Genomic DNA, 21,593 nt, shown 5'->3' on the forward strand with positions numbered 1-21,593 from the left:
CCTCTACAGTCACCTGACCTCACCCTCCATGCAGGGCCCTGATGGACACAGCTTAAGCGGTTGTCATCCCTGAGTCTGTCCTGGAGGCCAGTCGTCTCCCCATGCTGCCATCTGGCAGGAGAGGGGATTCCTCAGCACCAAAGAAATGCCTGTCCCCAGTGCCTCACTCATTAACGAACTCCGCCGAGCTCTTTCCTTCCCCACTCAGGTGGCCGAGATATCTCCCTTACCTCCGATCCTACTAATAGTTTCTCCTCTACCTTCCATTAACTAAACAGACTCAATTCGAGCAGCAACTCCAGTCTTGATATCTGGGGATCCCCACTCATGTCATGGTTTCTTCCAGTACTCACTCCACTAGTGACTATAGGTCTCTTACTATTGCCCCTTGTTTCCTAAGGTTTGTTCAGGAGAAAATCCCCGTAACCTCATGCATCACCTTCAACCAAATGCTGTACCACCCCTACACTCCGGTGCCCCAGAGTTTCTTCCAGGCCTCGACTAGGAACAAAGCCCTTCTTCAGCAGGAAGTAGCTAGATCTGTCACTCTCTTTCCTGTTACCAAGAGGAGGGAATGATGGTTGCTGTGGTTACTGGAGCTTGCGTCGAGCCTGACATGTCACTCTGACTCTGAAGGGACAGCAGAGATTCGGCATGCCCCTGAGGCAGCGGCTCCACTGCGGCACCAGTGACGGACTCCAACCGAAGTCCAACACCAAATAAGGACTGAAGCCACCCCCGCTTCAGCTTCCGGGTCAGGAGGGGTTTAAACCCCTGCATGTTTCTTTTCTTGCCTTTCTGCTCCTTCTCAGCCCCTTCTTCACACCTGTCTGTCTGCTGCAAGGAAGCAAGGCCCGTAAACAGGGTTTCTTTGAAGAAAGGTCATCTATATTGTTTTCTATACTTGGCTGATAGGTTCCTTCATGGGTGGTCGGCGAATCTAACCGATATCCCTAGCTGCCCACTGTCTGTACCTGGCCTCTATTAGGCAATTCACTTTCATTTTAACTCCTACCAAAACAAAGTAAAACTTCCTCCTGGAATCTTCTATGCCACCATTCACCCAGCTGCTCCACTGAAAAGCCTAGGCAAACCTAAAGCTTTCCTCTTTTCAACACATCATCAGGAATCAATCATTTCTTACCACCTTCACACTTCGTACCATAGTCTAAGCCAGCACATAGCTTGCACAGGCTGCTCTGGGATCCTCCTAGTTGGAGAGATTTTCTTCTTCTACTATGGCCAAATTGTAAAATATAAATCGTGGTGCTAGTATTCCAAGCAGGCCGTCACAGAATAAGAACAAAAATACTGCACTCAACGTATGAACCTGACATAATTAGCCCCATGGCTGCTCTCCTATCTCCCTTGCTTCTGTGTCAGCCTTGCCGAGTGCGCTGCCCCACAGTGGGTACGGCAGGTAAGGCCATGGAGCCTGTGAGTGTCTCACCCTCACAGTGAAGCACGTTTAGACAGATCATGAAGTGAGCAGATAGTGAAATTATCCAAGGAGGCCTTGAACAAGCACAGGGGCCTTTGTAGATCAAAGACAAAGACAACAGAGTAGAAACAGCAAATGTGATGATGGGCACGGGGGCTTCCACTTCTGGCTTTGAAAAATGGAAGGATCCACGAATGAGAGGAGGGCATTTTGGAAGTCAGATTTTTAAAAAAAGATTTATTTTTATTTTTATTGGAAAGTCAGATATGCAAAGAGGAGGAGAGACAGAGAGGAAGATCTTTCATCTGATGATTCGCTCCTCAAGTGATGGCAAATCCAAAGCCAGGAGCCAAGAACTTCCTCCAGCTCTCCCACGTGGGTGCAGGATCCCAAGGCATTGGGCCGTCCTTAACTGCTTTCCCAGGTGACAAGCAGGGAGCTGGATGGGAAGTGGAGCTGCTGGGATTAGAACCAGCACCCAGATGAGAAGCTGGCACGTTCAAGACAAGGACTTTAGCTGCTAGGCCACTATGCTGGGGCCCTTCTTCCATGTGTAAGGGTCCTGGTGTTTACATCCAGTTAACCACACAATCCTAGATCATCTCTCCACCTCAGAATCCTTAACTGAATCCCAGCTGCAGAGTGCCATTTGCTACACAACATAAGGATAGCTTCCAGATATCCAAACAAAACGGACGCTCTGTCTACGACAGATTTCCATGTACTCACATGATGCACCTGTTGAAATTTCTTACTCCACTTTAGGCCTTAGGATTGGAGATGCATAGAACCAGGATATAGTATCAAAACAGTCAAAGCAGTAAATACTTTCCTCATTTGTGGAGCTGCGGAGGGACCATACAGATTAGAAAAGACCAGCCCCCAGACTGAGCTGATATTTTGGCCCAAGGGAACTCTGCTTACAAATAGCAGGTGAACAGTTTTGGTTAACTGAACACAGGACCCTAATCAGCCAGAAATTATCACAGTAAATTATTATGTCTTTTCACAAAGACATCCTAAATTAGAAAATGAGGGGAAACAGTTTCAATGTTGCTCTGTCAATCTTATGCATCTCATTATTTTTTTTTAACTTGACTGTTACTTTGCTATTTTGGGGGTGACTTAGAAGTCCTTAAAATAGCAAAACACAGGGGGCCTTGGAAACCCACTGATCTGAATCTTTCAATCTGAATATCTGTGGCAACACAGATACGATAGCGTCGATGTCCTTGAGACTTGCAGAATCCTGAGTTACAACACTTCAGTGCTTCATGATTATCACCATGATGCTACTGATATATTTCCCATTTTCTTTTTTTTTTTCCCCCAGTGAAGACTTTATTTCTTCCCATTTTTCGTGTTTTTTTCCTCCCTATATCTCACTGTATGTATTGTTTCAGCTTCACAGGGCTGTCACAACAAAGTGGCATGAACCAGGGGCTCCTTAAAAGCAGAAAGCTCTTGTCTCAGTGTTCTGGAAATTAGGAGCAGGTGCTTGCAGGATTGCGTACCATCAGAAGCCACTAGAGGAGGAGCTTTGCCTGTCTCTGCCAGCTTCTGAGCGCCCCAGCTGCTCCTCTGCTCAGGACATATCACCCATTTTCAACCTCTTTCCAGTAGAACTAAAAGGACAAGCTGAATAGGCAGGTTTCTTGGACCGGAAATGTCTCTGCCCCTAACTAACATGGCGTAAAGATGCTTTCCGTTCTCTCCACGCCAGTAATTGGGCCCCGCAGCTTCTCGCGATTTTACCGGTGGCCGTTAGCTTAATCAAACATCTCTCTATGGGCCTCCCTAGGAAGGCGGGACTCCGAGCCCAATGCTGCCTGGTGATTGGTTGAGGGGCGCCGTAGGAACGTGGCTGGGGGGGAGTTGGCGAGTCTACGCTAGGCATTGATTGGTTGCCAAGAGGCGGGGCGACTCGGCCGCTTCGGAGGCGTCTGCCGCGGCGAGGAGAGCCATGGGTCAGGCGGCGAAGGTGACAGGGCTCGGGCGGGGGTGCGTGCAGTGCCCACCGGGAGGGTGGGCCGGCGGCCTCACGCAGGTCGTGTGGAGTGCTGGGCGGTGGAGGTTGAGGACCCGTCCCGGAGGAAGCGGCCGCCGCCTCAGACGGGCCGAACGACCACCCGGAGGGGCGGCCGGGGAGGCAGGGAGGCTGCAGTGTGGCCCCAACTTCTGCTTGTTAAGAGGACCCCGAGAGTCGTTCGTGACTCGAGCCGGCCCCCGTTTGATCTAATCCAAGTCTGTCGGAGGAGCCGTTTTGTGCCCCTGTGAACTGTAGCAGGCACCACCGGCCGCCTTGCGCTGCCACCGGAAAGCTGGTTGGGGTGAGCAGAAGGTGCCCCGAGACCAGGACCCGAGGAGACCCAGTCGCCTTAGCATGTCCTGTCAGAAGTAACGTTTCACAAGATCGGCTGGGGATCCCGGGCGGTCTGAGCTGGGGGTCCCTTCGGCTCCTTTGTCTCTCCAGGCCGACCGGTGTGCACTCCTGACCGGGGCACAGGAGCTGCTGGCCTGCCGTCTCTTGAATTCAGTGAGGCGAGTTGGAAGCTGTAGTGGGCGCTGGCCGGGACACGGTAGCAGGGAGCAACGGATGTCCTTGTTCCCCATAGACTTTAATATCTGGCCTGTAACCATTAGAGGCACACAGCCTTATCCGTGTGGGGAGTATGTTGACTGACCCCGTGGTAACTATTCGTAATGACAGCCAAGATGCAGCCCTTATGTCTAGGCTTGGTGGCAAAAGTAAGCCAACCTCCATTGCCTTGGAAATCTAGCAGGTAGTGAGTTACTAAAAAAAGCATAAAGGAATCCTCAGGAAATTTAAGTAAGTTGAAGCCTGGAGTTGACACGCATCAGCTAAAAGAAAGAGTATTCCACAAAGAGGAACTAGGACAAAAGTAGGAGGTTGCCTGGAAGACTTGGATACAAATAACGTTAAGCAGAATTCTTCTAAAAAAGTGCTTGCTGAGGCCAACTGTGTTTAGAAAGCATCTGTGCTAAGAAGAGTAGAGGAGGGTGCAAAAGGAACCAAGAAGCTTTGGGGTAAAAATGAGACAATAGTAAGAAAGCATCTAATTTCCCAACTTTGAGACAGAAACATCTTCCTACTGCTGGTTCATTTCCCCGATGGCCACAACATCCAGAGCTGAGCTGATCCAAAGCCAGGAGAACTTCTGGATCTCCCACATGGGTGCAGGGTCCCTAGACCTTGGACCATCCTTTACTGCTTTCCTAGGCCATGAGCAGGGAGCTGGATGGGAAGTGGAGCAGCGGAGATCTGCCCAGCCCCGCTATCACGGCCATTTGAGGGGTGAACCAGTAGTAGATAGAAAATCTCTCTCTGAATCCTTTTTTCTTTAGCTTTGCCTTTTAAATAAAACTAAAATAAATTAAAAAAAAATGGTTTCTTAAATATAGGCAATGGTATAGTCAGCAAAAGCACAGTTAGTGAAAGCCAAAATAAACAAATGGGACTATGTTAAACTAAGAAGCTTCTGTACAGCAAAGGAAACGGTCAACAAAGTGAAGAAGCCACAGAAAGGGAGGAAATCTTTGCACACTGCACGACCAACAGGTGACTAGTATCCAGGATCTACGGGAAGCTTCAGAGACTCAACAGCAGCAAAACAAGCAATCCTGTGAAGAAGAAATGGGTAAAGGAAATGCACATGCATTTTTCAAAAGAACAAATTCAAATGGCGAACAGACATATTAAAAAACGCTCAGGTTCCCTAGCTCACAGGGAAATACAAATGAAAACCACACTGAGGTTCCACCTAACTCCAGTGAGACTGGCCTACATTCAGAAATCTAGCAACCTCTACTGGTTTGCATGTGGAGAGAAGGGTACCCTACTCCACTGTTGGTGGGAGTGTAGGCTGGCCTAGTCGTGTGGTCGTCAGCATGGAGAGTGCTCAGACAACTGAGTTATCCCATTCCTGGGAATGCATCCAGAGGAAATGAAATCTGCATCTGAGAAAGTGATCTGCACCCTGTATTTATAACAGCACAGTCTGCAATAGCAAAAATCAGAAGAGGAATGGATAAAGAAACTGGGGTACATCTACTCCATGGAATGCCACTCAGTCTTTAAAAAGAATGGAATTTTGCCATTTACAACAAAATGGTCCCACTTGGAGACAGTTATGGTCAATGAAATAAGCCAACCCCAGAAGGACAAATACGTGTTACCTCTGATAGAAGGCAACCTTCATGAAAAATAAAAAAAATAGATTATGGTGAACAAGTACATACAGATATTCTCATAGGTGAACTGTGTAATCGAGGCTAGCACATGAGGAAGTGAAGATACCTTGCAGTATACATTTCTACTGACAGTAAAGCAGTTAAATATACCTCAATAGGATGATGCCAGAGTTCCTGCCTTTCTCTGTACCGACAGTACCATGGTGCTCATAGAGCAGAATGTTGAAATTTTTTTTAAAGATTTATTTTTATTATTTTTTTCATTGGAAAGGCGGATATACAGAGAGAAGAGACAGAGAGGAAGATCTTCCGTCCAATGATTCACTCCCCAAGTGAGCGCAACAGGCCGATACTATGCCGATCTGAAGCCAGGAGCCTCTTCCGGGTCTCCCACGCAGGTGCAGGGTCCCAAAGCTTTGGGCTGTCCTCGACTGCTTTCCCGGGCCACAGGCAGGGAGCTGGAAGGGAAGCGGGGCTGCCGGGATTAGAACCGGCGCCCATATGGGATCCCGGGCGTGCAAGGCGAGGACCTTTAACCACTTGCGCCACCGCGCCGGGCCCACAGAATGTTGAACTTTTAAAAAATTAATTAATTTATATTGGAAAGTCAGATAAACGGGGAGGAGGAGAGACAAAGAGGAAGATCTTCCGTCTGCTGATTCACTTCCCAAGTGGCCACAAGGGCCAGAGCTATGCCAATGTGAAGCTAGGAACCATGAGTCTCTTCTGGATCTCCCACATGGGTGCAGGATTCCAAGGCCTTGGACCATCCTCAGCTGCTTTCCCAGGCTACACACAGGGAGCTGGATGGGAAGCAGAGCTGCCAGGATTAGATCCAGTACACATGTGGGATCCCAATGCCTGCAAGGCAAGGACTTGAGCTGCTAGGCCACCACAGGCCCCAGAGTGTTGTATCTGTAACTGTTGCTAGAGGACTGTATTACTGTACTAATACAGGGGTGGGTGGGAAGAGAAGGAGACAATTCCTTTTCCTACAAAACTATTATGAGAAATAATTAAGAAAAGTAGTTTCTTTTAATTTTTTTTTTTTTTTTTTTTTTAAGAAAGGCAAGACCATTCTGGAGTGGCACAGTCGACTGTTTTGGAAGCCTGGCTTTTGGTAGGGTTTGGAGCTCTTTTAGAAGCGTGTCTCCATCCTGTTGTAGGCACACACTGAATTTGTGTATTTTGACCTAAAAAAACTGGGCTTTCTTAAACTCTGTCTAAAGAAGTCTCTTAGGGTTTTTGTTGTTATTTATTTGAAAGGCAGGTAGAAAGAGCTAGACTGGGAAAGAACTCCCGTCTGGTGACTTACTTCCAAGGCCCACAAACTCCTGCACTGTGTTGGACCAAAGCTGGGAGGTAGGAACTCAACTCGCAGTGTCAAGAGCCGAGTCACTTGAACACCAAAACTTGGTAACTCGCTTGTGCTTGCTAATGCTGTCTCCCAAAGGCTGCATTAGCCGGAAGCTGGATTCAGCAACCTGAGCTGGTATCGAACGTGGCACTTCAATTTGAGACCGTGGCATTTTAGCCACTGGGCTAAATGCTTGTCCCCAGTTGTTAACTTAAATTTTTTTTTAGTAAACTTGAAAAAAAAAATGATTGCTTTTGTGTTCAAACAACCGTTGAGCAGTAGGGAAATTGAGTCAGATCTGGGCTGGTTGGCCCCTCACATGCCTACCAGGTTGAGCCTGAAATAGTCACTTGGTCTCCCACGTGGGTAGCTGGGCCCAGCTGTCCTGCACTCCCCTGCTTTCATTAGAAGGATCCTGGATCAGAGGTTGATTAGTCAGGACTAGAACCAGTCATCTCAAATGCTGGGCCCAACCTGCTTTACCACAGTGCCTTCCCCATTGTAACTTTTTAAGAACTTTATGTAATTTTTAAAATAAAGCACAAAAGTTTTAATTAAAAGACAAGTAACAGGGAAACGTTATTTTGGCAAGCCCTGGTTTTTAGCAGCTAGGTTTTTAGCCTAGAAACAAACAAATGAAAAATCCTGTTTAATCATTGTAATATTTATGTAAACTGAAATATTATTGAATGCTAGTTTTTCTTTTCAGGTTTTGCAGCTCTTTAAAACATTGCACAGGACCAGACAACAAGTTTTTAAGAACGATGCCAGAGCCTTAGAAGGTAAGTCTGTGTTTTTTACCCTTTGGGCCAAGTCTGTTCTTCAGGCAGCTACTGATCTGTGAGACCCTCAGGGACTTCCCCTCACTGTCCTTCCCCTAATGTTGTTATAAAGACTCATTCACATTACACTTCTTAAGGAGTAGTCACTTCATTGTTGTTGCTGGCAAGGCAGATTTCCAGAGAGAAGGAGAGACAGAAAGGTTTTGCATCTGCTAATTCACTCCTCACATGGCTGCAGTGGCTGGAATGGTGCTGTCTAAAGCCAGGAGCCAGCAGCTTCTTCCAGGTCTCTGACATGGGTGCAGGGGCCCAAGCACTTGGGCCATCTTCTGCTGCTTTCCCAGCCACATTAGCAGGGAGCTGCATTGGAAGTGGAGCAGCCAGGACTCAAACTGGCATCCATATGGGATGCCAACACTGCCGATAGTGGCTTTACTTGCTGTGCCACAATACCAGCCCCTTAATTTCTATAATTCACCAAAAAATAATTTCACTAGTAAGATATCTGACATTGTGTGCGTACTTGAGAATTCTTGATTTCTCCTAATAGCTTTGTGTGAGATGGCTACAATGATAATCCTATTTTTTCAGATTAAAAAAAAAACTGGGGCCCGGCGCGGTGGCGCAAGTGGTTAAGGTCCTTGCCTTGCACGCCCGGGATCCCATATGGGCGCCGGTTCTAATCCCGGTAGCCCTGCTTCCCTTCCAGCTCCCTGCCTGTGGCCTGGGAAAGCAGTCGAGGACGGCCCAAAGCTTTGGGACCCTGCACCCGCGTGGGAGACCCGGAAGAGGCTCCTGGCTTCGGATTGGCATAGTATCGACCCGTTGCGCTCACTTGGGGAGTGAATCATCGGACGGAAGATCTTCCTCTCTGTCTCTCCTCCTCTCTGTATATCTGACTTTCCAATAAAAATAAATAAATCTTTTTAAAAAAAAAAAAAAAAACTGACAGACATGAAAAGATTTGTCCCATATCCCATATAGGAAGAGGTAGACCTGGGACTTAGCCTAAGTCATCTGTTGTGAAGCCCAAAGCTTTCACCATCCAACACACCCTGAAGGCTCTGTGGCTGCTCTCCATCTGCGTGGTGTGTCTTTGGAGATTTAAAGTTTTAGGAGGATTAGCTCTTAAGAATAGTTAGCATTTGTTACAGATTTATTAAGCAGTTTGTGTGGATTGTTCCATTAAGAGCTCACAACAGCACAAGAAGGCCAGTCAGACTCAGCCGCACTGCTGTCATGTGGCAGGTGGTGGCAGAGACCCACGTACTTGAGCCCTCACCTGCTGCCTGGCTAGGGTGTGTGTCTGCAGGAAGCTGGGCCGCGGGCAGAGCAGCCGGGACTTGAACCAGCATTCAAAGCAGCAGCTTAAAAGGCTGAGCTCCATTCTCACCTCACGTTCTTATTCTAACGCTTTGTTTTACATGGAGGCAAAAGCGTTTGCTGTAGTAGACAAGTAGCATAATGAATGTCATAGCACATAACATGTAAATTATTGTAACCAGATTTATAAATTAGGAAACTAATAAATATATTTATTTTCTCTCTGCAGCAGCCAGAATAAAAATAAACGAAGAATTCAAAAGTAATAAAAATGAGACTTCTCCTAAGAAAATAGAGGAGGTACAGTAGTTGAGTTTTTCCAAATTATAATAAAACTGTTACAAATTTTCTTGGCAAAGAAGACGCAATAAAAAATGGAGGACTGATACGAAATGAAACCCAGTGCTTGCCAGTTAAAACCATTAAAACTGTAGTTTGGAGAGGCTCACCTCCTCGGGCTCCGACGATGCCTCAAGGAGGGCGAGTGGCCCTGTGAGGAACCTGCAGGTAGCCGTGGCTGAAGCCAGAGCCACCCGGGCAAGCCTGAAACACACAGACCTCTCCCTTTCCTGGGACTGGGGACTCAGGCCCAGCAGAGTGGGTGGGGGTTGTCATAACTTTGAACTACGGAAGGACTTGTCTTTTACCTCATCTCAGTTTATTTTTCTTCCCAGTTCCTATCCAGACAGCGGTAATAAACACCCCATGTATGAACTGTTCGTTCTCTGAGTTCCCTGTTCACATGTTCGTTAGTTGCTGGGTTGAAGGCATTCTGCTGAGAGTCACCTGCCAGCTCCCTAGGAGTTCCAGCATTTGTTGATTAAAAAACATGCTACTGTGTATTCTAATTAATAGACGTTGTCTGAGATCTGTCATGCCTTAACTTTCTGTAAGGATATGAACAGAAAGAATCCTTAGGGGAAAAAAAACCCAGAAAATGCAAAGTTATCTGCAAAGTTACAATTACAAGAACTGGTATAAAAAGGAAGATACAAATAGAAATTCTTTCATGTTTAATAGAATTTCCACATATGAAAAAATCTGATAAAAATGACTTTATACTTGGTAGATAAGAATATTATTTTGAAATAGAAGTACCTCTAATAATTGAGCTTAACAAAACACAATGATATGTATTTCTATCTGTATCGTCTAAAGACAAAAAAGAAATATTTTTGCTTAACTGTGATGTTCAGATGACAATCAAATCAGCCTGTAACTGGAAGAAAAGTTAAAAGGTGTATATGGAAGTTGATAGTATTTGTTGTACTGCCCTGTTTAATAACAAGATGGTAATTTTAAAATTTGAAATTGTGGGCCTGGCACAATAGCCTAGTGGCTCAATCCTCGCCTTGCACACCTGGGATCTCATATAGGCACCAGTTTGTGTCCCAGCTGCTGCACTTCCCATCCAGCTCCTGCTTGTGGTCTGGGAAAGCAGCAGATTTAAAGTGAGACTTTCTTAAAGTATATATTGATTTATGTAAAAACAGTGATAATTAGCCCGTTACATTTTAACAGCTATCATGTTTATGAGAAACAACTATGTTTTTAAAAAAGAAAACCAGTGAGAAGGGTGACCTTGTCCGTATGTTTTTGCGAGTCTAATGTCTGACTTAATGGAAATCAGTCCAATTCTCATCGGCCTCTTGACCTAATCTACTTTGGTTTGATTTTTATGTAGAAATATATGAAGAAAATTCAACTTTATACCAGTAAGTAATTGGGAAAAGATAGAAGTGTTTAGTAGTCTTTTCAGATAATCATGAATATTCTTTGGTACTTCCACAGCTGATAATTTCTTAAAGGTTAGTTGCAGTGTGGAGCTGTGTTACCTGTTGCACCGCTGGGCGTCTTTGTTGATTGATTTTGTACTCTGGGATTCATACAGACTGTGCCTGCTGCTTGCCTCCAACCCCCCCTAGTCCATTCACCCTCCCCGAGGCTGGCTCCAGCCTTACATGTAGGACTGGGCTCTTTATGTACTTCCCCCAGGTGAGCAGGCCCCTGTCCAGCCTTCCAGCTGCCTTCCTGGGTATCTGGAAATGAAGCTGTGCTTTCCCAGCCCTCTCCATGTCTCCTTCAGGTGATCAGAACGAGCAACTTGGGCTTTTTCCTTTGATTGCTGTCCTTTTAGGTACATCAACCACTAGCAAATCCTTTTCCCTTGACCTTTAAAATGCATCCAGAAGACATTCTCTTTATCCTCCCCTCTTTGTCTCCTAGTGCAAGGCACCATCGTTTTTCTCTAATTGTTAAAAATCCCCTCCTTTCTGTTTTCATCACCCCTTCCAGTCTGTTCTCAATATTTTTGAAGGACGGGTGATCCTGTTTAAAAAGGTACTTTCCATTTCTCTTCTCTCTCTCTCTTTTTAAAGATTTGTTTATTTTTATTGGAAAGTCAGATATACAGAGAGGAGGAGAGACAAAGAGGGGAAGATCTTCTGTCCACTGATTGATTCCCCAAGCAGCCACAGTGGCTGGAGCTGAGCCGATCCAAAGCCAAGAGCCAGGAACTTCTTCCAGGTCTCCCACACGGGTGCAGGGTCCCAAGGCTTTAGGCCGTCCTCTACTGCTTTCCCAGGCCACGAACTGAGAGCTGGATGGGAAGTGGGGCTGCCAGGATTAGAATTAGTGCCCATGTGGGATCCTGGCACACCCAAGGCAAGGATTTTTGTCACTAGACCACCTTGCCTGGCACTCGCTCTCTCTCTCTTTTTAATTTTGAAAGATTTGTTTATTTGAAAGGCAAATGTTACAGAAAGAGGAGAAGTAGAGAGATTCTCCATTCATATACTCCCCAAATATGGTCACAATAGCCAGAGCTGGACTGCTCTGAAGCTGGGAACCAGGAGTTTGCTCTGGGTCCCCCATTTATCTGCAGTGGCCCTAGACTTTGAGACATCCTCCACTGCTTTCCAAGTCCATTAGCAGGGAGTTGGATCGAAGTAGAACTGTTGGGACTCGGGCTGCACCCATATGGGTTGCCGCCACCATGGAGAGAAGGATTAGCTTGCTATATCACTGTGCTGACCTCTGCTCTTCTCTTCTCAACCCAATAATTGAAAGAAAAACCCAGGAACCTCCTGTGGCCTATAGGACTATTTGTGATGTGAGCCCTGCTACCTTTCCTCCTCCGCTTGAATTGTACCACCTATTAGAATGTTGCTACCATTTCAGGGTTGCTGTGGGCTCTGCCTGGGATACTATTCTCATCTTTCCACAATGCTTCATTTAATATATTTTAGAGATATTACTTGTTTAAAGGAGTATCAGAGAAAGAAAAAGGAGAGATCTCCCATTTACTGGTTCATATCTGCTTCCCCAGAGCCCTCCGTGACAGCACAATCCAGGTCAGGGACAAGATCGAGGAGCCAGGAGATTCTTACAGGTGTCCCATGTGGATGCAGGGACCCAGGAACTTGGGCTGTCTTCTACTGGAGAGGAAGTGGAGCAGCTGGGACTTGAACTGGCACCCATGCAGCATGGTAATGCCACAGACAGTAGCTTTACCCACTGCACTATACCAAGGCTGTGAAACACACTTTAAAAATACATGTATTTTTAAAAAATATTTATTTATTTTATTGAAAGGTAGATTTACAGAGAGAAGGAAGTACAGAGAAAGATCTTCTGTCTGTTTGATTCACTCCCCAAGTGGCTGTAACAACCAGAGCTGAGCTGATCAGAAGCCAGGAGGTTCCTCCGGGTCTCCCACATGGGTACAGGGTCCCAAGGCTAGGTGCCATCCTTGACTGCTTTCCCAGACCTCATGCAGGGAGCTAGAAGGGACACAGGATCACCAGAACACAAAGCAGCACCCATATGGGATCCCAGCATGTTCAAGGTGATGACTAGCCACTAGGCCAGCACGCCAGGGCCAAAATACATGTTTTAACAACAAAAAATCATGGATGGTTATAAGTTAAAACTAAATGCATGTCTGACATTTTTATACAACTTAAATAGTTTCAGATGCGTGAATGCAATATTACTTTAAAAGAAATGTTACTGAAGCTGTTGTTTTAGAAGAAGTACATCTATGTAAAACAGTATTCATTCTACATTTTTGGTTTTCTTAACAGCTAATGAAAATAGGTTCCGATGTTGAACTGTTACTGAGAACATCTGTTATACAAGGTATCCACACAGACCACAATACACTGAGTAAGTAACAACAACAACAACAAAAAAGGATGGTTTCTAATTTTATTTTATCTATTTTTTTCTCTTTTTATTATTTTTGTTCATTAACTCCTAGCTATATTGCAAAAACAGTGATGGTGTGACTATAGTATTTATTTGGAGTTTTAAATTTTCTGGTATTGTGTATCAGCTATACAAAACCTTTTTCTACACATTGTATTGTATAATTAGTTATTTTAGGTTTCCTACATGAAAGTATCTTGGGGACAGTGAAAGCAAGAGTTGGCATTGAAAATTTCAGAACACTTTTTGGTTTAAGCAGACCATTGTAACGCAACATACAAACAGAAAAATATGCAATTTATATACATACATACAGCTCAGTGCATTTTTACAAGGTGAAATAACTGGGTCATCAATGTCCCCATCAAGCTGTGTAACTTTCCCAGCGTCCCCAAATCCTCTCAGACCTTTGTTCCTCTCTGTCACCTTCCCTCCACAAAGACAACCACTGTCCTGACTTTGAACACTATAGATTAAGAAGTTGATATAATAAAATCTTTTGCCTTTCGTGTCACTGGGTTCATATAGGATGACTGTTTTGCCTCTTTCCATTTTTATTGTTGGATATAGCAGCACTGTTATGAACATGTATAAACATAGCATAATTTATTCTATTGTTTGAATAGTTTCCAACTTCGGACTATAATGAATAATTGTATGAACATTTGTATCTATACCTTTTGGTGGGGAGAGTGTATATACAGTCATCCCTAACCAGCATCTAGATCAGCCTCAGGCAGCATGTATGGTGATGGTGACCACTTTAGGTGTAATAGAATTGAAAAATTCCTGTCACATAGTGATGTAATTATAAATGGCTGTTACAGATTTGTGTATTTGCTATATGTTCATCATTATTTTAATATTTTGGTTGCACTTTATGTGAAAGGCAGAGATTGCGATTTTCCATCTACTGGTTTACTCCCCAAGTGCCCAAAATAACCAGAGCTGAACCATGCCAGAGCCAGGAGGCCAGAACTCAGTCTGGGTCTCCCCTAAGGGTAGGAGGGACCCAAGTAAGAGCCAGCAGTAGCTGCCTCCCAGGGTGTATGTGCAGTCAGAGCCAGGACTCGAACATGGGTGCTCCTCTACAGGAGTGCAAGTTTAGTCCTACACTAAACTTGTACCCCATTTGCTGTAATTGTAGAGCTAAGTACTTCTACTTCACATTGTATTTATTGTTACTGTATTTTATATGAAAGGCAGAGAAGCAGAGAGAGATCTGCTCTTCTCTTACTCCCCAAATGCCCACGACAGCCAAAACTGAGTTGTTCCTAAACAAGGAATCCAGAATTCAGTCATATCTCTCAAGTGTGGGGGGAGAAGGGGTTGCGGAACCAACTGCTTGAGCAAGGTGCACTGTAGCAGGCTGCTGGGGGCTTGCGCGGTGGCTCAAATAGCTAATCCACTTCTAAACGCTGGGATCCCATAACGCTGCTGGTTTGTTCTGCAAAAATGGAAGCCAGTACCAGCAGGAGGTGTGTGAGCACTACCATGAAATAAGATCAGTTCCCCCAGACTTTCTCATCCTCTCAGAGATCAGCTAGATGATGTACTCATTCACTTCAGCTTATTATTTTTCATTGCTTTAAGAAGTGGCTTAAAGTAAGAATTAGGGATTGGGCAGAACACAGAGGCAGTACCAAAAGATGACAGTCTTCATGCTTGAAAAACTGTGCCAAGCTGTATGCCTGTGGCAACTTGCTCACAGAAATGAGTGGAGGCAGATGTTAAGTTGAAAAGCTTTTTAGTAAATTGCATTACTGAGAAACCACGTTTGGCTAGCTCTCTCCAGTGCCGAGACCCTGCCTGGCTCCTGTCACAAGAAGTGAACCACCAGAGTAACCCCGTCCCCAGACAAGGAGGCTCTGGCAGCCGCAGAGCCAGGAGCCTCGGAGCCTGTGCTGGAGAGGGGCTTGGGTGTCCCGGCAGGAATTAAGTGCTGCCAGACTGGCTGGACGTTTGCCCTTCCTGTCCAGCAGGCTTGTAGGTTTTCGGTAGACTGGGGTATCTCCCATCCCAGGTTTTTTGTCTGGATCCTGTTTGGCTTGTGCTGAGCTCCCCTAGCTTCCTAGCATGTTAGCAATAGCTGAGCCGGATGGAAGGATGCCACCTCACGTGGGGGCACTTGATTTGAATGTGCGTGAGACTTCAAGCGACAGAGGGTGACTGAATGTCCCCCATAAATGGGAAGAAGGGCATTTTTACATGCTATTGTAATTGGTGGGTACTTTGTAACTGAAAAGTTGCATTCAAGAGGCAATAATGCAAAGCAAGGAGATAATTTCCCAGAGCAATAACATCTTTCTGGCTTACATAAGCAGTGGTGTACTTGCTCCAGGAAAACCGTTGTTTTCCTGTTGAGAAGCAGTAGGGTAAACCGGGGCACTCTTGTGCCCTTTTCTCATCTTTCTTCTTCCCACACGCCGTGCAGACGTGATGTGACAATATCAGGGGAGACAAGACCGCCATGGAATGTGCCAGAACAGAAGAAAAAGCCTTGCTGCTATGAAGGACTTAAGGACTTGCACAGTCTCAAACTATGTCTTGATACTATGAGAAAAGTCAGTTTCTTACCTCTTCAAACTACTGTTTGTTGGACATTTTGTTATTTAGAGCTGAACATATTCTAAAATAATATAGGTAGATTTAGTCACTCTTCACCTGTGCCTGAAAGTATTATACCACCTCTGTAACACATTACATTATACTATTTATCTTTTCATCTGGTGCAGGCTCCTTGAAGCCGAAGACTATTTTGGACTTACCTTTGTGTCTTTATTTCCTGTAATGTCTAGCATAAAGGAAGCACATAATGTACTTACATAAACTATAAATTTTTGCTGTTGTTAGTAAGTTGGAGCCTACTCTATTATTTATTCCCTGATAAAACCTGCAGGGGCTGGCACTGTGGAGGAGTAGGCTAAACCTCCAGCTGTGGTGCCAGCATCCCATAGAAGTGCCAGTTCACTTTCCAGCTGCTCTACTTCCGATCCAGGTCCCTGTTGTGTCTTGGAAAAGCAGCACAGGATGGTTGTAGTCCTTGGGCCCCTGCACCCATGAGAGAGACATGCAAGAAGCTGCTTTGGGTCAGCTTAGCTCTGGACATTGTAGCCATTTGGGGAGTGAAGCAGCAGATGGAAGCAAAAACTACGCTGAAGATTTTAAGAAATCTAACGCATTTCTCGGGCAGCGCTAGCACCAAGTGGGCAGTCATGGTACTAAGCCGTGCTCATCTTCAGGGTGGAGGGTTGTGTCTGCAACTTACTCTTAGAAAGGTCTGGAAAAAAAATGAAGTATTATTTTTAGTCAGATCTTTGTGTGTGTGTGTGCATGTCTTTATTAAAACTCCCATTTTTTCTTTTGTGTTAAACTTGTTTTAGTCATGTCTTTTTTTTTTTAAGTTTTATTTTAAGTAATTCAGATTTACAGAAAAGGTATGAGAAAAATCAGTTCCTTTACCCAGATTGTACAAATGCTGGCACTTTCCCTCATTTGCTTTATTGTCATCACTCCTTCTTCTTTTTTTTTCCCCAGAACTTTCTAAGAGTAGATTACTGATATAACTCTCCACCCTGAAGATGAGCATGTTTTTGTATCATGGCTGCCCACTTGGTGTTAGATCTTTTGGAGAAATACAGTAGAGTATATTTCCTTGAAACACTTCAGTGTGTTTTTGCTAAATATGCAGGATATTCTCCTCTTTGTCGTTATAATTAGCAAAGCCGAGATTGTAGCACCGATGCAGTACTGTGGTTCAGATGTTCCCACATGTTCTCGTGGTGCCCTTGAGGGCAGCAGCGAGGAGAGCCCGCCGGCCCTGCGTGGGCCTGAAGCCCAGGGGCCTTTAGTCATCGCGGCTCCTCGGTCTCCTCTTCCTCTTCCTTAGCTGTTCTGTGCTTTGTCTCTCACTGCTACAATTTTCTTAAATAACTTTCTTACTTCTTTTTCTTTTTAAGGGTCTATTTATTCCTGTTTGAAAGGCAGATTTTACAGAGGGTGAGAGAGATCTTCCATCTGCTCGTTCACTCCCCAAACTGCCACAACCAGCCAGAGCTGGGCTGGCCCTAAACCAGGTGCCGGGAAATTCTTTTGGCTCTGCTACATGAGTGCTGGGTCCCAAGGCTTTGGACCATCCTCCTCTGCCTTCCCAGGCATATGACCAGGAAACTGGATCAGAAGTGGAACAGCAGAAATCAAACCAGTGCCCATATGGGATGCCGGCACTGTAGGAAGAGACTTAACCTACTATGCCATGGTGCTGGCCTCTGTTTATTCCTTTTGATTTGTCTAAAAGGCAGATATGAGAGAAGAGAGAGACAGAGTCTCTGTGTACTGTTTCACCCCCCAGATGGCAGCCACAGCTGGGGCGGGGCCAGGCTGAAGTCAGGAGCCTGGAACTCTGTTCAAGTCTCTGATGCGGTGACAGGGACCCTGGAAGTTGAGCCAGAATGTACTGTAGCGGGAAGCTGGATCAGAAGCCGACTAGCCAATAGTCAAAATAGATGATGTGATTGGAAAGTGGCTCAGCTTGCTCACCCGCGGTGTGCAGCCCTGGAACTTCGCACATTTTGAAGGGCGTACACAGGGCCTTTCGGGGAAAGCTGTGGGAGCATTTCTGAATCATGGTATCTTAGTGTGTTCAATTTTTATGGAGGAAAGAGAAACATGTATGTTCTCAGATTTTTTTTCAATCTTTTTTTTTAAAGATTTATTTATTTTTATTGAAAAGTCAGATATACAGAGAGGAGGAAAAACAGAGAGGAAGATCTTCCGTTCGATGGTTCAGTCACCAAGCGCCTCAGTGGCTGGAGCTGAGCCGCTTCAAAGCTAGAGGCCAGAAGCCTAGTCTCCAGGTCTCCCACACGGGTGCAGGGTCCCAAGGCTTTTGGGCCGTCCTCGACTGCCTTCCCAGGCCACAAGCAGGGAGCTGGACGGGAAGCAGGACTGCCTGAATGAGAATTGTTGCCCATATGAGATCCCAGCATGTGCAAGGAGAGAACTTTAGCCACTAGGCTACTACACCAGCCCCTTTTTTGCAATCTTAAGCTTTCTTTTAATTTTAAATTCAATAATGTGTCTTGCCTAGGACTCAAACATTTTTTGTTGTTTGATGACTTTGCTCAATGCGACATATTGACATTTTTGCACAGAACATTGGTCACTGTGCCAGCCTATCCCACACATTCATTGCAGATTTGCATCCTTGGCTCCTGCCCACACAATTCCAGCAACATTCTCTGGTTGGTATGACAGCTCAGACACCCCTGGTTAACAACTATTGTTATAAAATCTGGAATCTTTAAATTAGGAGAGCATTCTTTTTTTTTTTTTTCTATAATAAGGGGTATAAATAAATTTCCCAGTTGATGGTCCTAAGTTTCATAATTGGTAATCTGATGGCCCATAATATATTTATATATTTTTTTGAAGATTTTTTTTTATTTTAATTGGAAAGTCAGATATACAAAGAGGAGCAGAGACAGAAAGGAAGATCTCTGTCTGATATCACTCCCCAAGTGGCCATTAACTGCCGGAACTGAGCTGATCTGAAGCCAGGAGCCCAGAGCTTCTTCTGGGTCTCCTGTGCAGGTACAGGGTCCCAAGGCTTTGGAGCCATCCTCGACTGCTTTCCCAGGCCACAAGCAGGGAGCTGGATGGAAAACAGGGCTGTCGGGATTAGAACCAGCATCCTATTGGGTCCCAGCACGTTCAAGGTGAGGACTTTAGCCGCTAGGCCACCATGCGAGGCCCAACTCGTTAAATATGTTGTAACTTGATTCTGTCCTCTTACTAGTTAAATTTGGTAAATAAAGGATGAAATTGGTTGTGTTTTAGTTTAGTTTGGAGGGAAAAAGGAACAAACCACAGAGACAGAGAGTAAACCAAATACCTACCTCTGTTTTCTTTTTAAGATTTATTTATTTAAAAAGCACAATTACAAAGAATGAGTGAGAGAGATTGAGATTAAGGTTGATCTTCTGTCGACTGGTTCACTCTCCGAATACCACAGCTCCTAGTTCTGGTCCAGTCTCAAGTCGGGGACTTTGGAACTCCGGCTGGGTCTCCCAAGCGGGTGGCAGGAGCCTGAGCACTTGGCCCATCTTCCACTCCTCCCGGGCAGAGTAGCAGAGAGCTGTATCAAAAGTGGAGCAGACAGGATGTGAACCAGCTTTCCTATTGGGTAATTGTGTTGCAGGCAAAGGGTTAAGCTGTTGTGCCACAGTGCCAGCTCTGCCCCTGTGATTTTATGTGAAATGAGAATCCCATTACTGTGTCTCTTTCGAGTCAAGGTCCCCACCTTGTATGTCAGCTGGAGGAAAGGTGTCTTTGGAAAGTGTACTGGGCGTTTTACTTTCGTTCAGTTTTAGGGGGAAAAGAGAATAGTTGCACTCATGTAATGATTGGACTTTTCTATTTTCTAACTTTAATTCTAACTTTCTAAATATTATGACTTTAATTGTTCTCTTTTTTTATTTTTCTTTCAGAACTGGTTCCTAGGAAAGACCTTCTTTTAGAAAATATGCCATATTGTGATGTACCCACACAGAAGCAATGAATTTTCTAGAATGAAACAAATCTTTGTACCTTTCAGTTTTAACATTTGTAACTGTGGCAAAAATCCTAGGTTTACATTCTTCTGGCATATTGAAAATTAATCAGAATAGTTTCATAATTAAACTTCATATTAAAAGAGCAGTACTGAGAACTGTAGAAGATAGTTACTTCTAAAGAATATTTTCTTTGGCCCTAATAGTTTTTTAGCTGTTTGAGAATACTTTGTTTTTAGACTGGCACCATGGCGTGATAGGCTGAGTCTCCACCTGCAATGCTGGCATCCACATAGACACATGTTCTAGTCCCGGTTGCTCCACTTCCAGTCCACTCCCTGCTAATCACCTGGAAAAGCAGCAGAGAACTCCCCAGGCCCTTGGGACCCTGCACCCATGTGGGAAACAAAAGAAGCTCCTGGTTTCAGACCAGCCTAACTCTGGACATTGCAGCCATCTGGGGAGTGAACTCAAGGATGGAAGATCTCTCTGTGTCTCTCTCTACATCTTTCTCTGTCTCTCCCTCTCTCTCTTTCTGAAACTATTTCAAGTAAAATAATTTTTTTTTAAAAAAAGATAATGCATTCTTTTGGCAAGTTGGTGAGTTTTCCTCCCATGTGAATTTCTGTGTGTGTTTAAATTATTATATTAAGATGGTGACCCCCCCCCCTTAATTGGTCGCCAGTTGTGATGTGTATCCCTCTCTGCTCAAAGTGGCTCTGTCTCCTGAAGGACTGTAATTATGGCTGCAGGTCCAGCTGATTGTATTGTTTCTTTTTAGAAAGAGACCCTGTTCATGCAAAAACATTTATTACTCTTCTGAAGTCTTGTAAGTGGTACATAACCATTTTCTACAGTTATAATAAAGAAATCTTTTTTTTTTTTAAGGAAAATTGCTCGTCATCAAGCTATGAAGAGGTCTTAGTAGAGTCAGCTGTGTTTAGACCACAGTTAGACTTCATTGAAAACATTTAATATCTGTGACATTCTCCTTTCTCTCATCTATAAAATTTAGATGACTTCTCTTTCCACGTATTCCTTCCCTTGTGAGATTGTTGGTATCACTAAAGGACTTGACCTTCTACTATCTGATATTTGGAACTAGCAGATTGTATTTTGCACTTCTGTTTCTCTTTTCTCTGTTTATCATTCTGTTTTCTCTACGAACAGTGTTCTCTCCCATTCACAGGTGAAGAACAAGAATTTAACTCTGAAAAGTTGCAAAAATCTCCATGTAAGCTTTGTTGGCAAAAACATATTGGTTTATCCATACTGAATATTTGAATTATCGTATGTTGTCATATTTGAAAATAATTTAATTCTAGGAAATAAAATTAAGTTTAGTTGGACATAATAAGCATTAAGCCTGTGACTACCCTTCATGCTTCCTAATATCTTAAAGATCAGATAGATTATACCTACTGTAAGGTTAATTCCCATCTCCTCTACATATTTCTAATCATGTGCATAGAAATTATAACTAAAGAAAAATTGGAGTTGTTTCAAATTTGAAGTTTTTTGGTCATGTGCATGTGCTGAAAGTCATAGCACAGTCACTGTAAACATGCTGACTTACTGTTATTGTCTCAAGAAGTGTCTGCATTGTGTATTTTGAAGAAATTTGTCTGAAATAATTTGTATTTAATATATATACTTTGTTATTTCAATATCATTGAATATTTTAGAAGTTTACAGTTTTTTTCTTGTAACCTAAATTC

General features: G+C 44.3%; 1 protein-coding gene across 3 annotated transcripts in view; it reads left to right on the plus strand.

Annotated features, from left to right (window-relative positions):
* The first annotated feature begins 3,349 nt into the window (after positions 1-3,349).
* The window catches only part of LYRM7 (LYR motif containing 7), an 84,729-nt gene continuing 66,485 nt past the window's right edge, over positions 3,350-21,593 (plus strand). The window contains exons 1-5 of one of the 3 annotated variants that reach the window (XM_040971381.1): positions 3,350-3,422; positions 7,720-7,792; positions 9,345-9,415; positions 13,201-13,282; positions 19,813-20,023. In XM_040971381.1, coding sequence (XP_040827315.1) covers positions 3,405-3,422; positions 7,720-7,792; positions 9,345-9,415; positions 13,201-13,282; positions 19,813-19,883 — 315 coding nt within the window. In that variant the 5' untranslated portion in view covers positions 3,350-3,404 and the 3' untranslated portion in view covers positions 19,884-20,023. Of the gene's footprint in view, positions 3,423-7,719; positions 7,793-9,344; positions 9,416-13,200; positions 13,283-19,812; positions 20,024-21,593 lie in introns of those variants that run through there. The other 2 variants (XM_040971390.1, XM_040971398.1) reach the window with 2 other exon arrangements.

This window comes from Ochotona curzoniae, unplaced genomic scaffold (assembly GCF_017591425.1).
Source record: "Ochotona curzoniae isolate NIBS_2020 unplaced genomic scaffold, NIBS_Ocur_1.0 contig_1, whole genome shotgun sequence".
Lineage (NCBI taxonomy): Eukaryota > Metazoa > Chordata > Mammalia > Lagomorpha > Ochotonidae > Ochotona > Ochotona curzoniae.